This window comes from Sceloporus occidentalis, unplaced genomic scaffold (genome assembly GCF_023333645.1).
Source record: "Sceloporus occidentalis isolate IW3139 unplaced genomic scaffold, rSceOcc1.0.p SCAF_1, whole genome shotgun sequence".
NCBI classification, from domain to species: domain Eukaryota; kingdom Metazoa; phylum Chordata; class Lepidosauria; order Squamata; family Phrynosomatidae; genus Sceloporus; species Sceloporus occidentalis.
This window is the reverse complement of record NW_028316981.1, coordinates 150,216,902-150,235,004: the sequence shown is the minus strand read 5'-3', so window position 1 is coordinate 150,235,004 and position 18,103 is coordinate 150,216,902. Positions and strand designations below refer to the sequence as shown.

The window sequence follows — 18,103 nt, the reverse complement described above, 5'->3', positions numbered from 1 at the left end:
TCAAAGGTGCTACAATATCTTTCCATACTTCCCTTAATGGTCAGGATCCTGACATTCCTTGTCTGAGAGGAACACAATGATTTTGTATTCTCATTGTTTGAGTAAATGCTTATATAGAATTGTGGTGCCTGATAACGTCATCCCTAATATTTCAGAATTACAAGAAGCATATCCCCCAGTCACTTAGGTTAAGCAAATTGAGGAAATCAGTCCTCTCTTTAGAGCAGGGGTAAGCAACCTTTTTGAGCCGGGGGGCTGGGTTGCTGTCCCTCAGACAACTGGGGGGGCCAAAGCCAAAAAATAAATAATTAAATATTTTTTTAAAAAAATTATATAAATAAATAAACCGGGACAAATATAGGACAAAATTTTCACATGGAGGACACTTATTTTTTTTTAAAAAGGACACGTGAAAAAATTTGCTGATTTTTTAAAAAATGTTAATATAAATGCATGTTTCTGAGGCTTCTATAGACAATTGCCCGCCACTTGCCCCCGCTTGCCCCCCGCTTGCCCTCCCTTGCCTGCCACTTGCCCCCCCTTGCCCGCCACTTGCCCCCCCTTGCCCGCCGCTTGCCCTCCCTTGCCCGCCGCTTGCCCTCCCTTGCCCGCCTCCTCCAGATAGGCCAAAGGCCCCGCGCCCTCAAGCGAGAGGCCAAAGGCCCTTGTGCCCTCGCACAAAAGGCCAAAGGCCCCAACGGCAATCGGCAGCAGGACTGGGCTGGGGCCGGTCCCAAGGCCTCGCCGGGCCGAATCCGGCCCATGGGCCGTAGGTTGCCTACCCCTGGTTTAGAGCCATATCTACTTTTACAGTAGAGACCAAGACACTGCCTGTTATGACCATATTTTCCCTATCACTGTGTGTTTGGGTCTTTATTTTACAGAAAACCAGAAGCCGGCCAGCAAATGTACCCATTACACCCCAGCTAATCACCTCAGCTCACAAGCATGTACAACTTATGAAGATGTTGGTAAAGTCTGAACAATTCACTTTAATTATAAAATGTGAATGCACATTTGTTGTTGTGTGCCTTCAAGTTGTTACTGACTTGAAGGCGACCCTATCACAGGACTTTCTTAACAAGATTTGTGCAGAGGCTTGCCTTTAGCATCCTCTGCGAGTGTGTGACTTGCCCAAGGTCACCCAGTGAGTTTCCATGGCTAAGTGGAGATTCAAATCCTGATTTGCAAGTTGTACTCTAACACTCAAACAACTACACCACACTGGCTCAGCTCACGTATGTGTATATATGTGTGTCTACACACACACATACAGAGAGAGAGAGAGATTCTTGCAAGACAAACGTAGGTGACATGTTGAGTTTTAAAAAGAGGAAGTATGGAAATCTTTTCCAGTCTTGTTCTCTCATTAATGTAGCTACAATATTATCATTTAAACACTCATTACATGATTTTCATACTATTTTGTCTTCATAGAACAGTAGGGATTACTATTTTTAGAAAAGAATTAAACCATTACTAAAACAGCATTATTAAAACCTGTCATTCTGGAAACAACTTAAACCAAAACAGGTGTTTTGTCTTAAAAATGGTTCAGCTTTTGATAGAGGTTTTTAATTTGCATCCATTATTACAGTTACATAGAGAATACATCAAAATGGGATATCAATTCAACTGCCTGACCCAGTAAAAAATTAGTGATGTTAAAATCATTCAAGCAGCACTTGACACTGCATTCTTCCCACTCTAAACTCAACAAGAAAATGCTGTGCAGTTTGCACAGGCTTTTCATAATGACTGGCTGCAATACAGCCAAACCACATGAGCAACTTTTGCAAAGAGCAGTTGCAGCCAGTGTTAGGTGGCTGAAAGGGAAGAGAAGATTAGTGAAAAGTCAAAGTGAAAAATGTTCTAAGACAAGCTGTCCATGATCAAGAACTGGACTGGCCAGAGGCTGACTTTACATTTATAGCCCACTCCATGCCAGAGTGGTTTCATTCACTAGGACAGTAGCACAGGAAAGGAACCTCACTTTTGTAACTTGATTGAAGTAATGCAAAGAGGGACCGGAATATGGGAATATTATTTTATTTAAATCCCTGTTTATATAGACCAGTGTCACAGTCCAATGTTCAAACCACTACACCAAATACCAAAAATTTGCAAAGGAATATAAGCAAAGACTCAAGGATCCTCAACCATAATGATTCCTTCTTGATGATGGACATAATTTGAAAAGAAATGCCCCATAAACTCAGTACACAGTACCCACTACTCAAACTGTACAGCCACCTTAAAATCCAGACCTTACTGGGGAGACACCAGCAGTTTAAGAACTAAACAACTAGGAGAAGTTGATTTGAAACCCACAATTTAGTATCATAAGCATATGACTACATTCCTTGTTTCCTGTATGCCCTCTCAAAGGACACTGAATGTCTTAAAGTCAGAATTTGGTTGAATTATGTATTGTATTATATATAGACCACATATCCTGTCTCTGATCCAGTTCTTACTATGGTTTGAACAACAAAAATTTAGTATCTGAACTGAGGCATAGCATATACAAGGTAATAATACTAGTTCCTAGTACCTAGAGGTAGGGATCATGTGGTCCTCCAGAGATTGCTCCACTGCAAGTCCCAGTAGACAATGGTGAGGGATACTGGAAGATGCAGTCCAACAACCTCTGGAGAGCTACATGATTCCAACCCTGATCTCAATTGTCCAAAGTGACAGAATCTGGGGGAGTTCCTCTTCCACATACAGTTTATGCAACACAACCTAAGGCATAGTTGTTTTTGCAGACTGGAAATATTCTTTTCTCTTTTCTCTTATTTCTTGCATTCCATTCAGCATTCCATGGAAAAGGTGAAGAAGTTGAGTATTGCAATCTGAACATTGGAACCACAGAGACAGACTGCAGAGAAAGTAAATTTTGTTTAATTGGGGAAATATTTAATATAAATTGAACCCAGATTGAATATAAATTTGTATGCAAGATAGGTTACAGATTTGTTTCTGATGAGAAGAGATCCATCACATTAAAACTGTAGCTATTTAGTCAGCAGCTCTAGCCGGTAATACAAAACAAATTCACACTACAGTTCATATGATAATAGAATTTATATCACTTGATATAGTGCACCCAAATATATAGTGAGTGTGCTGTCCTCAAAATTCCTCTGTTCGTAACAGGGGCCTCGTGACAGAGTTATATGAGTCATTTAAATGTGATAATGAAGTAACATTCAGGACTAACACCAAAGTATACAATCCACCATTTCCCTTGAAGCACTGTAGATGGAAAGCAAACTTTGCAGCTAAAATTCTTGCAGCCTGATCATAGACACATTACAGAATGAGGCCTTTTCAAGTAAAGTGCCCCAGTTCATTTAAGAACTGTTGATGGTTGGATCAGAAACAGCAGGTTCAAAACAGCAGGATGGAAGAACTTGAGCACGATTCTAGGGACTTTTGACATATTGCATCGTGCCGCCTCACACTAAAAAGGAACATTTTAAAAGGTCAACATTGGAGATCATTAATGGGTAGAAGTTGCCAAATGCTATACATATAAAATGGTTTTACTTCAATAATTTCAGGTTTTAAAAAGCATAAATATTAAGAAAGACTTCCTTGTCTATGTTAAGCTATCAGGTGTTTATGTTTTATAATCAAAACCTCAGAAATTACAAATTGTTGTCAGTAAGAAGCTCCCCATGACTAACACTGAAGGGGAGAGGACATATAATTAACACTGCTGCTTTGTACTTGGAGGTGGAAGATTTAAGGGGGAGAAGAATGAAGAGCATCTTCCCAAAACAACAAAGCAGAGGAACTTTTACTAACCATATTCCCTCCCTGCACTGCTGCGTAAATAAAACAGTGACCCCCAGAGGCAATCATTTTGGAATGAGATGAATATATTGTTATAAGGGCTCAGGTATTGTTTGTAGATTCTCCTTAATATACAGCAAGTTCTCAGCCACTCCTATTTACCATGCTGTGTTTCTAATTGCTCTAGGGATCCTCACTGAGGACAGTACAGTGAGCTATGCTGAGATCATTGTCAGAAGATAAACAAGGTATAATTCCTTGCTCAGAATTTGCATGCCAATTATTTTATTCTTTGGTTCTTGCTGTTTTCTTCCTGCACACTACTGGATGGGCACAAATACTTATATCACTTATTGCTCATGGTCACATTGTAGATAGTCAATACTCCTTTTAAATATAAGTGTTTTTAGTAACGGGGATCTCTGAAGCATAGTTCAGATATTTACTTGGTAGTGTGCAAAAATAAAGAAACAGACATACCTGCCTGCCAAAGGCATGTAAGCTCATACTTTTATGAATTAAAGAAGGAATACAAAAAAACAGAGTCGATATACACATAATTTCAGTGTACAAACTGAGGTTCGCTATTAGGCATAGAAATGTCTACTCCCTAAACACTTCTGGCTCACACAGATGATGAGTGGACCCACTTTCCTATCATCCCTCCTATGAGAGCAAACTTATTATATCAGTGCTCAGGTTGGCTTTGTTTCCATTTGTTAAATGGCATATTGAGGTTGATCCCCTGTGGATCCTCAGTTGCCCTCAAGATACCAAACTGTTCCCATTTTCAGCCCTATAATCAGTGGGCTAGCCAAAGTGGTAGAAAGTTCTGCTGTTTTCTAAGGAGGACTCTGTAGGCAGGCAGACATCTCTATTGAAGGTACACTGCCATCCTATGGCTCCCCAGAGAGTCTTGACAACTGCCTTATGAAACTCGTGCATTCAGTATCTTCACTTTCTAATACTGTATTGTACAATATTTTCAGTAACAAAGCTGAACAAACCGTTTATATAGACATAGGGAGAAACCAAGAAAGGGGATGGATGTTTACAATCCTATCCTTTGTAAAACCAGAAAGGAAAAGGAAAACTGCATTTTTACACAATTCTTTCAAATACAATCTCATATAATATTTTCCCTGTGGTGACTGCCTCATTGTTAAGTTTATCTCATCATGTAAACATATTGTATTTCAAATGTCAATTCCATTATCCATAGAGCAGGAAAGTGCCGACTGTTCATGTAAATCTGAGTCATTGGAAACTGGCACACATCAGAGCTTTGTCATTTTTTTAAAAAAAAAAAGCCATGCCCCGTTTTGTTTTTGTTGGTGATTTTGGTGTAAGTCTTTAAAGAATTCTAGCTGATTGTCAGTGCTATTGAAATAATGTATTCCATATCTTTTAAAGTCCATTACTGCTTTTTGCACTTCAAACTCTGTCTCCAACCTGACATGTTTATGTTGAAAAGTACACACTGAAAACAAGCCATCTTTAGTAAAGAGGGGTTTCACTGCACACAGCTCTTATACCTGTTTTTCATGATCATAGTGGAGAAAAGGAAAAGAGCTTTTCAGCAACAGCATGCTTATTTCTTCCATCTGAAGATATCAGAAAGTTGTTTTTTTTTTTTTTTTTTTTTTTTATTGTATTTTGAAGTAAAAGACAGTGGGAATATACATACAAAAAAGACATACGTACAAACAACATAATTTCACAAACAACAACAGAAAAAAATTATTTCCAAATATTAATTTTTCTATCAATCAACTTCCAAGTCTCCCTTCTAGTGCCAGATTACATAATTTTCACAAGAGGTTCACATAACTTAACAAAAAGAAATCTCTTTTACCATCATTATTTTTATATAAAATAGTACCACCAGAAATTAAAAGCAAATAGGAAATAAAATAATGGAATATAAATTTCAAAATTTTCATAATTGCTGGGAAATGCCTATAATATACTTATTATATACATATATTCAAATACAAATCTACACAAAACCATTCTTCTTTCACTTTATCTATCACCTTATCCTGCAGAGCGGCTGTTAACAAATCAAGATTTCTAACTTCTTTCAATTTGGATATCCAGACATCTATTTTGGGACAGTGTGGATTTTTCCAACATTGTGCAAATAAAATTCTAGCCAGTGTAATCATATATAAAATTATCTTTGAATATTTCATCTCTGTGACCTTATCTAGTTTATTGGTCATATTTAGCAAAAATAATAATGGATCAAAAGGAATATCAGTACACATTATCTCCACCATTTTGCTATGAATATTTTTCCAGTACTCAGTAGATATTGAACATGCCCACCAAGAGTGGAAGAAAGTTCCTTCTTTAATACCACATTTCCAACACTTAACGCATCCCGTTTTATATATCTTATTAATCTTAGTAGGAGTCAGATACCACCTATATAACATCTTCACATAATTCTCCTTATAATTTTGGCAGGCGGTAAAATTTTTTGTTACCCTCCAGGATTTTTCCCATTCTTCAAATTTAATAGGGCTCCCCACATCTTGAGCCCACCTAATCATTGTGTGTTTTATGGTCTCATTCTCTAGGTTCCTTTCTTTAAGGGATTTGTAATACATCGATAAATGTTTCCCTTTTTTATCTTCTATGATAATATCCAAATCATTCTTCACAGTAGTAATACCCATTTTGTCTAAATCGGTTTTGAATCTACTACTTAATTGGAGGTATAAATACCATTCAATCTTAAATCCCAACAGGCTTAGTTGTTCCCTGGTTTTCATAATAAATTGCCTTTTATCATTCGTGTCTATTAAATCTCCATATCTTATCCACTTTGATGAGTTATCCTTAGTTCTATTATAAAAAGCTTCTTGTGGAGAAACCCAATATGGAAGATTGGTATAATAAATCTTTTTAATTTTAATCCAAACCCATAATAAAGATCTTCTAATAAAGTGATGTATAAACTCTTTATGTTCGTTGCACTTCCCAAACCACAGATAAGCGTGTAATCCATACCTCAGGTCACAATTTTCTAAGTTCAGCATTTTATCATTAGTTAAAGAAAACCAATTTTCTAGCCAGCATAAACAAGCAGCAAAATAATACAGCTTGAGATTTGGGAGTGCACAGCCCCCTCTTTCCCAGTCGTCCGTCAGAATTTTCCATTTTATCCTAGCGCGTTTCCCTTCCCACAAAAATTTAGAAAATTCCTTCTGCCATATCACAAAATGATTTTCAGCAGAAATAATCGGAAGATTTAGAAAAAGATAAATAAATCTGGGAAGAATATTCATTTTTATGGCAGCTATTCTACCAGAGAAAGATAGGTGAAGATTGGACCAAGAAATCAGATCACTTTTAACATTCTTCCAGAGAGTGCCATAATTATTAGGAAACAAATCGATATTTCTATTTGTAATATAGATTCCCAAATATTTTGCTTTTTTACTCACTTTATATCCAGATACATTTGTTAATAAGTTATCTTCCTCAACCGTAAGATTTTTGGTTATAAATGTAGTCTTTGCATGGTTGATTTTTAGGCCTGAGTGATCTGCATAGACTTCTAATATCTTATTAAGATATCCAACAGTATGTATTGGATCTTCCAAAAAACAAATCAAATCATCCGCAAATGCCCTTACTTTGTAGATATAATTTTTAATTTTTACTCCCTTTAGAAAAGAATCTTCTCTGATTCTATTAAGCAGGACTTCAAAGGCCATGATAAACAAAATTGGAGACAGAGGGCATCCTTGCCTAGTACCTCGTTTTATACTAACATATTCTGTTTTTTCATTATTCACAAGGAGTTGGGCTCTTTGTTTCTGATATATTGATGAAATCCACGTATACATGTTTGGCCCCATATTCACATTATTCAGCAATTCAAGTAGGAAAGACCAGCTTAACCTGTCAAAGGCCTTTTCTTCATCTATTAGTAATAATGCCAGTTTTTTATCATTATGACGCTCAAAGTAGTCTATAATATTTATTACCACCCTCACATTGTCTCTAATCTGACGTTTTGGAAGGAACCCACTTTGATCTTCATGGATATGATTTACTAATACTTTCTTGAGTCTTTCCGCTAATACCTTCGTATAGATCTTATAATCTGAGTTTGTTAAAGAAATCGGTCTATAATTACCTAAATCGGTTTTGTTATCCTTGTTTTTAGATATTAAAGAGATTAACGCGTCATTCCAAGACTCAGGTATACCATATACATGTACATCATTTATAGTATCTTTTAAGTGAGGGACCAAAATCTCTTCCATTTTTTTATAGTAGACCATTGATAACCCATCGGGTCCCGGGGCTTTATCAGATTTCATACTCCTAATTACAGAAATGATCTCTTCCGCTGTAATCTCTAAATCTAGGTAATTTCTTTCAAACTCATTTAGTTTCATAGAACGATATCAGAAAGTTGTGTTAAAATGTGGTTCTTCCTGAGTTCAGAAAGCTCCAAACTGGTACTCTCTGAAGATTAATATACAGTAACTTATCTTGACCACTTCTGTCCTCATTACAGATGACTCTGTGCCATTATGATAAACCTCAATCTGTTTCCTTCAATTTGCAGCATTTTTTGTTCTGGCTCCCAACTACTCTCTTGTCTTTTGAAAAGACAGTGCCTCCTGGTGAATGCATCAGAAATGAAGCTTTGTGATTTACACTGAGGAGCCATGCTGAAAGGAAGATATAAAATTGTCTTTATTATTGTTCAGACATTTTTGGCTGCTGAAATGTACTTGGTCAAGAAGTCCTTTACTCTAGATATATGCATCATTTCTTTCATGGTAGTATCTCTGCTTCTCAGTTGAACAATACCATTCTCTAGTGTGGCATCACTGACCAGGATGGTGAAGAGAATACTCATTTCATCATATCTGCAAGAAAGAAAGAAGAGCATGGAGCTTCTGATATGGTATATGCAACAGCAGCAGGATATGCATGAATTAAGAAGGCATACATCAAGAATCCAATAGGTAGCTAGTGGTGCTATGCTAAAAATGATTCTTGGTCAAATCCTAGTTTTCCTTGTTTTCTATTACCTTCAGGAAGGGGGAGCTGTAAAAAAAGAGCTTCTTCCTTGGGAAATAGGAATGATGTTTATTTAGTACATGAATGTACTAGGATGTTTTAACAGGACTAAGGTTACTACTATTAACTCCACTAATTACCAGTAGTTTGTTACTTCTACTGTATTTCTCAGCTAAAAACAGCCAACATATAGCTATTCCAGCCAGCAACCTGGAAGAACAATAATAAAATGAATTGGGGTGGCATGATATTAATGGGAAAGGTGGTGAAGAAATGTGTATATCCACTGCAAAATTTGTCATACTACAAATTATTCTACAACTAGAATCTTTCCACCAAAACAATCCTAATTTTGAGAAACTTGTGAGACACTGCATCAAGTATATTGTAAGGAAACAGAATTCAATTAAGTGCAACCAATTACTTTGATATGTCAAGGTTATTTTGGCGAACAGGCTCTCTCGTCCATTTAACAATTCTGTTACATTGCAGTTCTCTGCACTCACTTTCTAAATAAATGTAATAGCTTCCCCCTCTCCTTACTTTGTATACAGCTGCTCCAATGTCAACGGCATGGTTTCAAGATATCCAGGCCAAACAGAAATCCCATTTTCTATCAGCTCATTGAATAATCCCAGGCATACCTATGACAGAAAAATACTGTCAGTTGTTCGATGCATGAATTGGGGATACGAAATCCACTGTATATTTTTTAAATTACATATATCATCAGCACTAATGAGGAATTATTTGTTTTAAAAAATTTACAGCTCATTTTCCAGGGTAACTCCCCAACACACAGATTGTTATTGTGTGCCTCCAAGCCATTTCTGAAGTTTTCTTGGGGCTAAGAGTGTATAATTCACTGAAGATCACCCAGTGGCAGAGTAGGGAATCTAACCCTAATTCTCAGGGCTGTAGTCCAACGCTCAAACCACTACACCACTCTGGCTCTCTAACAGAATAGAACTAGTAGAAACAAATTCTATGACAAGTCCTTAAAAAACAGAATACTTTATTTAAAATAGCAACAGTAGATAAAACATTGCAAGAATCATGATTCGTTAAAATTAATCAGATGCAAACTGGAAAAAAAGTATTCAAAAACTCAAGTCTTCAAAAATAGCTTAACAACAAAAATTCTATGAATAGAGAAGGGATGCTGACAATGTTGTATTGGTTCATTTTTCTAAAATCTATTGGACCTTTACTTGTTTTACTTTACTTGAGGGGAAAAAACTTGGGAATGTATGAAAAATTATTATTCATTATTTTGTACACTTTCTTTAGCCATTTACATTCATCCCTAAGATCATATGCTTGGATATATTTTTCCCAAATGTAAATCCTCCAGTAGAGAGTAATAAACTAGGCAGAAGACATTTTTGTTCCCATCTATCACAATGAGGCTCTCACAGCAGAAACTGCCATTGGACAATGACCATGATCCAATCGGATACATCTGAGGATGGTACAGCTTCCATTAGTGGAATCATCAATGGAAGCACTACCCCATTTCCACTGCAGTTTCATATGCACCCCCACCCTCATGGATGGGAAGGTGGCTTTCAAGTGAGGGGGGCTATGGGAGAAAGAGGAGAAGGAAGTTCTGCACAATGCTCCATTTAGGCCTTTGCTTCCATCCATTGGGAAGCCTTTTCTCCTACTTATTGCTTTGAAATCAAGATGAGACTTACTAACAAGAATTTGTCTGATATGATATACTTCTCATGTGGCATTTAGGTCTACCTCCCCACAGTAGTAATTCATGAAAAGAATCCTATCAAGCAATCCTACATTTGAGAACAACTAGCTAGGAACCCATACCTTCCTGAAAAAAACTGTGGTGCTGTTATTAACTGTTCTCAACTTATACTGTGTACATTTTGCCTTGCATTATTTATTAACATCAACATCACAAGTTAGCCTTTATTTTTTGCAGTCAACTTGGTATTAAATAACAACACTTACATTTGATTAGATCTATTTACTACTACAGGTAGGGGTGCTCCCTAAGTGAGATGAACCACTTGATCCACATGTATTGCAGGTGTGGTTACCTCCATTCATAAAGCTGCCTCAAGAGTGAAAATCAACACTCTTACTTTCATAGCTCACCTGTCTCAACTCCGTTGTTGGGCCTCTTGCCACATCCAAAGCTACTTTTATTGGGGTCAAAGATGGGTGAAGCTTAAGGACCTAAGATACATTTCATAAATTAAAACAGAATTTAAAAACCATCAGTGAATATTTCTAATACTCAAAAAAGCAGTGGGTTTGATTCAGCAGGAACATTCCCTGAACAGAATTTTGCTCAGAACAGCTATTAAAATCTTTCGTCAGTACCACATCTCTCATTTCTCAAGGGTACCTGAAACTTATAGAACAAATTTAGGGCTGGGGGGAAGAGTTGAATCAAATTCCTCCCATGAATAGAAGCAATCTTTCTGTTTATGGAATCCAGACCAATAATAGCATATGAAATTCATTTTTATTTCTGAACTGATGGAAATTGAGCATTCAAGCCACAAAATCAAGACTGCTAATAAAATTCTGAGCAAGAAAGAATATATAATTTTAAAGGCTTTCCACACTCTAGTAGCATTCGACACAACAATCACATATCTGTAAGTGCCTTGATTTGCATAGGAATATGTCCAGCCCTCCTCATTCCAGTGTTCCATCTACAGTGGTATATCCATCCTTCAGTCTCTTAGCCAGTCTTGACAAGCATTAATTTAAGATGATCACCTTTCTCTGTAGCATTTTCTTTCGAGTTAAAGCATTTTCAGCCAACTGGAAACCATCAAAGAGATAGGCTAACACTCCACTGTCCAGATTGCCACTCACAGACAGGACATGAGGGACCACATTCTTCCTTCCATCTCGACCCTGATGGAAAGAAATCAAAATGTGCATCAGAGAGCTATCACAAGCCAGAAAAATTCAGTTTGCTTTAGGAAGGAAAATGTTTATTTTCAGGTACTGGGCATAGTGGAGAGCCTGTGTGGTATAGTGGTTTGAGTGTTGGACTATGGAGACCACGATTCAAATCCATGGAAACCCACTGGGTGACCTTGGGCAAGTCACACTCCCTTGACTTCAGAGGAAGGCAAAGGCAAACCTCCCCTGAATAAACCTTGCCATATAGGCATACTGACTTAATTTAGAAGATTAAATAATTAACAAATGTTTCTAGAAGAGCTGTTTTATGCAAGTAACAGAGATGAGACTTAATGTACCATCTGCTCAGTTGCAGGTGACCCCTCTCATCTGCCTGCCTTGAATGATGGCCCACCACAGTTAACAACAAGAAAATAACCCATGGTTCATAAATTCAGTTTTGTTTATATCACACTTCTACTTTACAAATAGCCTTGTTTCATTCATTTTCAATAAGGAAATTCTCCCTCCACCAAGCATGATTTACTTGACTACCACCACAGTACTCAGCACAGCACAAGTCTGATCTAGTCTGATTTCAGAACCTAAGCAAGGCTAAGACTGGTTACTACTTGGACAGGAGACCAAAAAATATACCAGCAATTTCCAGGCAGGCCTAGCAAAGAATCCTGCCTGCAACCCTGGAAAACCATTGTTACCAATCATAGTTTACAGTACCAGGTCAGATGGCCCAAAGGTCTCATTTAGGATCAGGCAGGTTCCTATCTGTATTAGTCAAGTAATTTTACTAAAACTTACATGCAATTGTGATCCTTTTCCTGGATACATTTTTAACAGTTCATTATCACCTAGATTCCGCAGAGTTTCTATCACTTCCTTTCCCCATGGAAAGCTGTAATACAGATTGCTTCCTCTCCTTCCGTCTTCATCATGATGATCACTACTGCTGAAGTTGGAGGGACTTACCGCAAACTGAGAAAAATTGCAGAAGGTATCTATGAAAGTACAGATTAAGTGTATGCCACGTACAATGTAACTAACCTGACCAGAAATATGCCATTGATATTTAATGGCGGGTTACAGACTGCCATTTAGGACGTTCTCTGCATGTCTTAGGGTTAGGAAGGGGCGTGCTAGGGTTAGGAAGGGTTGCTTCTTCCTAACTGGCCCTGTTCCCAACACGCACGGAGCGCGTCCTAAATGGCAGCACCCATCCACATGGGCGCTGCCATTTTTACGTCGTGGACTCTGTGCGTCCAGACGTGGCGCGGCGGAAGTGACGCCGCGAGTGCGCGCCTCGCAGCGCCACTTCCAGGGGCCAAAAACGAGTGCCGTTTTGGCGCTCCTTTTTCGCTGTGGCTGGAAGCCTTGCGGTCTGGCTGCTGGGGCTTCCCGCCGCAGCTAATGGCAGCGGCGGGAGAACGGCCGCTTGAGGGCGGTCTGTAACGCACCAATCTTAACATCTATGAAATGCCTTTAAAATTCCTGTCCTTACACTCTACAAAGGAGATGCATACTCATTCACAAAGAAAATAATGACAAGAAAAAGGCATGCCTGTGTATAGGCTGCATCTTGGGACAAACTAGAGATAACATTCACTCTTACCAATGCAGGCAGAGCATTTTAATTCTTCAAAATAATGTTTCCTTGCAGAGCATTCACAGAACAAGAACTGCTAGGTAGACACTTTATAGCACTGCTTACAACTCTGCAGGTGACAGTTTGGTTCCAGTACTCCCTACGGATAAATTTGTGGATGCTTAAATTCCATTACATATAATGGCATAGTAAATGGTATAAGCATCCCTTATATAAAACAGCAAAATCAAGGCTTGCTTTTTTATTTATTTAGGTTGTGAATATTTTTGAACTTTGGTTGGTTGAATCTATGGATGCAGAATCCATGGATATGGTGAGCTGACTCTACTGGGCTGAATTCCTAAAAGCAGATTTATTAATTCGTATGCTAATTTTTAGTTCAACAACCTATATTTGTTTATGGTAAGAATGTTAATGCTACAACATGCAATCCAACATATCTGTATCTTAAGAACATTTTTATTTATTTAAAATATTTCTCTATAATGCCCACCTGAGGCAATGCACAACATGTAACGAAGGTACAATAACGAAACTGAATACCTTTCTCCACCACTGGAGACGATGACGTAACCAGTAGTCAAGCCACTGTCCGGCTGTTCTGGCAGAGCTGAACCATACAAGGGTGGACATTGTCCTTTCACCTGTTCTTTTAAAAACAAAAGAGAGCAAGTGGCTAGCAAATTAGAACATAAAACACAAGCTCAAGCTATTACTTTTCATCCAGAAATGAAACAGCTAAGCAACATGAGTAACTATTTTATGGGAAAAGTTGTAAAAATCTTTAATATTGTACCTCACATAATTCTCTTTTTCATTTTTTGTTACTGGATGGAAACACACTCCTACTTGAGCAATCCCAAAAGGCAACCTCTTGTTTACCAATTCCAAGCATTCAATATAGTGCTCTAGGACCCCTAGAAAGTATTAAATACAGAAAGTAAAGAAAGCATTAAGCACAGATTTTAAAAAAATCCAGGAGACAGGCAGCTTTAAGTGTAAACTTTAAGAGCTACATTGGAAACTGAAGTAACTACATATTTTGCATTGTTCACACACTTATCATTACAACTACGTATGTATACTACAGAGTATAAAGTCCAAATTACTCTTACATGTTACTTCTAGATTTTAAAGATCTGTTGTGTCTACATTTTCAAAGAAAAATTTATTATATATCTAACAGATTATATACAACTTTGTGCTCAATGTTCTAAAAGATGGAAATGGGTGACAAAGTAGCCATACAATCCATTGTTCACACGTATTAGCCATCCCAGCCCTAGGTTTGGAGAAAAAGTACTTCAACCACCCAAAGATGTCTATTAACAATTGCTGCTACACTTATAAGTGCAGCAGAATTCATAGCTACCAACTCTGCAAGCCAGCACTAAAAAAAAACCATCAAGAAGCATCCTAATAGTATTGTGTAAACAAGACTAGCAACTGCAATGAAAGAAATCTATCAGTGTTGAGTTCAGAAGTGCAATGGTTACTTAAAACTAACGTGGAAAGACTTCAGGTTTCCTTCAGACGTCTGCCTTTTTTTTCTAGAAACCTTTCGCCAACCTTAAACAAAAGAAATAGATAAAAATTCTAGCTGCTTTTGTGTCTGGCTAATCGTCTGTCACTTCTAAACAAGAGATAATCAAGAGATAACAAGAAATTCAAAATGCGTAGCATATGATTAAAGTCCTAATCTGATCTTTATTGAGTGGTGACTGAGTTGCTTGAGATAATGACCAAGATCCAGAAACTGGAGCCCAGTACAGAGCATATATGTATGCAAAATGTAGAGAGATATTTGTAGCACCTTTGAGACTAACTGAAAGAAAGAAGTTGAAAGCATGAGCTTTCATAAACTAAAGTCTACTTCCTCAGATGCATATCATGCAGTGGAAGCCAGGGACAGACCTATATATACCATAGGTATGTGAGAATGTCAATTCAAATTCAAAATCCTTGGTGTATGGAAATGAAATGGCAAGTCCAGTTTTAACAATGGTTGTTTGTGAACAAAGGCATTGGGAACTAACACAGAAAGGCTAATTCCCAATGCCTTTGGTCCAAAACACACTGCAGAAATAATCCCGTCTGAGACCGCTTTAACTGCCCTGGCTCAATGCTAGGGAATTCTGGGAACTGGAGTTTTGTGAGACATTTAGGTCTTCTCTGTCAGAGAACTGTGATGCCACAATAAACTGCAATTCTCAGGATTCCCCAGCACTGAGCCAGGGCGACTAAAGCAGTCTTGAACTGGATTATTTCTGTACAGTGTGCCCTTTTTTTACGTGGGGGATTCGTTCCGGACCCCCCTCCATGTAAAAAAAAAACCATGTATGCTCGAGCCCCATTAATCTAAATGTATGCTGAAAGTTGCGTATAGTGCGTCCACATATGACATGGGCGCACTGTAGTATGTTTTGAACCTTTGTTCACAAACAACTATGATCAAAACTGGACTTGCCACTTCATTTCCATACACCAAAGATTTTGAAGTGACATTCTCACACACCAATGGCACATATAGGTCTGTCCCTGGCTTCCACTTGTTCCACATTCCACATGTTAAGCTGTGTATTGTTCTGCTGTCGATGGCAACATGGAAATCCCGCCTCCCAACGCAGGGTCACACACAGTATATATATACCCCACTCTCTTCCATGCCAGCATTCTCTGAAGATGCCAGCCACAGATGCTGGCAAAACGTCAGGAATAAACTCTTCTAGGACACAGCCACATAGCCCAAAAAAACCCACAAAAAATGTATGGATGCCAGCCATGAAAGCCTTTGACCTCATATTTTAGATACTTCTTATTTGGCTTATTATGGCAGACATTTAGGCGCAAGAGATACCACAAAGATGTTGCTAATGGACCTGCTCAGTTATCTATCTCAGAAACAGTCTTTGTGCCCTTATTTCATGTCTGGGCCTTCTAACTTTTTAACACACTGACTGTATGTATCGGCTACCTCTATAACAGCTCAGCCTGTGGGTCGCAAACCCTTTGGGGGTTGAATGACCCTTTCACAGAGGTTGCCTAAGACCATCAAGAAACACATATTTTATATTATGTAAAGCAAATAATGTTATGGTTGGGGGTTTGTCACAACATGAGGAACTGCATTAAAGGGTTGTGGCATTAGGAAGGTTGAGAAACTGGAGTGTGTCCAAAGGAGGGCGGCCAAAATGGTGAAGGGTCTGGAAACCATGCCTTATGAGGAGAGAGTTAGGGATCTGGGGATGTTCAGCCTGGAAGAGAGAAGGTTAAGAGGAGATATGATGGCCCTGTTTAAATACCTGAAGGGATGCCATATTGAGGAGGGAGCAAGCTTGTTTTCTGCTGCTCCAGAGAACAGTAATCAATGGAGCAATGGATGCAAGCTCCAGGAGAAGCGATTCCCCCTCAGCATTAGGAGGACCTTCCTGACAGTCAGGGCTGCCCGAAAGGGGGACACACTCCTTCCTCGGTGTGTGGGGGAGGCTCCCTTCCCTCCTTGGAGGTCTTCAAACAGGGGTTGGATGGCCCTCTCTCACAGGGGGTGCTTTGGCTGAGAGTTCCTGCATGGCAGAATGGGGCTGGGCTGGATCGGGGCCCTTGGGGTCTCTTCCAGCTCTAGGATCCTAAGAAGCACCGCTCTAGACGCGTATCTGTACTGATCCCTCCCTCCTCAGCAGAGCAGACCCCCTCATTCCCCGGAAGGAAGGAGCCCCACCGTGGAGGAGGCTCTCCCGCAGCGTCCCAGAGGCAGCCTCCATCCTGGGAGGAGCCCTGTCCCGGTCCTGCCAGGCCTCTCCCTGGGCTCCCGCCACCAGCACCCGGAGGGCTCCTGCTCCTCTTCCAGGCGGGCGCCAGAGGGGGGCCTCCACGCCCAGCACCTGCTCCCTCAGCAGGACCACCGACTCCCACCACTGGGCGGCCACGTTCTTCCTCAGCTCCGCCCCGAGGGGCCCCAGGGAGCCAGGAGGGTCCCCCTGCAGGTAGGAGGATGCCCACCGGCCCCCCTCCTCGCCTCCTCCTCCTCCTCCTCGGAGAAAGTGTCTCCTCCGACAGACGCCCAGCAGGGCTTCCCACGGCGCCCCAACATTATGGCTGCCATTAGTAACAACAGGCTCCACTGGGTGCCACGCCTGGGGGGCTCCCTTTTGGACCCTGCAGAAACCGCGCCGCCTCGCGCACACAGAGCAGCAGCACAAACAGCCGCCGCGCGCTCGACCATTGCTTCCACAGTAGAAGGCGGACAGGAGACGCCGGGAGACGCCACTCAGCCTCATGGCTAAGAACCGTGATGTGACGTCACGCCCCGCCTCTCAGGAGATATAGGACTACGCATGCGCCGCGAGCGACTGAGGCGCGTAGACACAGTTGCGGTTGTCATGGTGACCCATTTCGTTGGCTTCCGGTTTCCGTGACGTTCGCTGCTGCTGCTGCTGCTGCTGCCGCCTTCTCCCTAGGCGGAAGTGGAGGCGGAGGAATCTATTACCGTTGCTGCTGCTGATTTGCCTCTCTGCTCGGAAGCCATGACCGCAAATGAGAGCTGTAGAGGAAGGGCTCTCTCTCTCTCTCTTAGAATCCTAGAGTGAAGAGACCCCAAGGGCCCTGATCCAGTCCAACCCCATTCTGCCATGCAGGAACTCTCAGCCAAAGCATCCCCAATGACAGAGGGCCATCCAGCCTTTGTTTAAAGACCTCCAAGGAAGGAGACTCCACCACAGTCTCTGAGGGAGTGTCCAACAGCCCTGA

At 40.0% G+C, this 18,103-nt stretch overlaps 2 protein-coding genes across 2 annotated transcripts in view; one reads left to right on the top strand and one right to left on the bottom strand.

Annotated features, from left to right (window-relative positions):
* MILR1 (mast cell immunoglobulin like receptor 1) overlaps window positions 1-8,477 on the top strand; it is a 31,163-nt gene extending 22,686 nt beyond the window's left edge. Inside the window, exons 8-11 of the mRNA XM_089526928.1 lie at window positions 885-971; window positions 2,818-2,892; window positions 3,989-4,049; window positions 8,393-8,477. Coding sequence (XP_089383054.1) covers window positions 885-971; window positions 2,818-2,892; window positions 3,989-4,044 — 218 coding nt within the window. The 3' untranslated portion in view covers window positions 4,045-4,049; window positions 8,393-8,477. The remainder of the gene's footprint in view (window positions 1-884; window positions 972-2,817; window positions 2,893-3,988; window positions 4,050-8,392) is intronic.
* A 47-nt stretch (window positions 8,478-8,524) lies between these two features.
* On the bottom strand, window positions 8,525-17,724 carry LOC149322399 (DNA polymerase subunit gamma-2-like). The gene is made up of 8 exons (XM_089476936.1): window positions 17,076-17,724; window positions 14,154-14,274; window positions 13,901-14,006; window positions 12,556-12,729; window positions 11,605-11,745; window positions 10,972-11,052; window positions 9,397-9,497; window positions 8,525-8,699 (listed from the first exon to the last, which is right to left on the bottom strand). The coding sequence occupies exons 1-8, from the start codon at window positions 17,632-17,634 to the stop codon at window positions 8,534-8,536; spliced, it is 1,449 nt and encodes a 482-aa protein (XP_089333062.1). The 5' UTR covers window positions 17,635-17,724; the 3' UTR covers window positions 8,525-8,533.
* Between the last annotated feature and the right edge of the window lie 379 nt (window positions 17,725-18,103).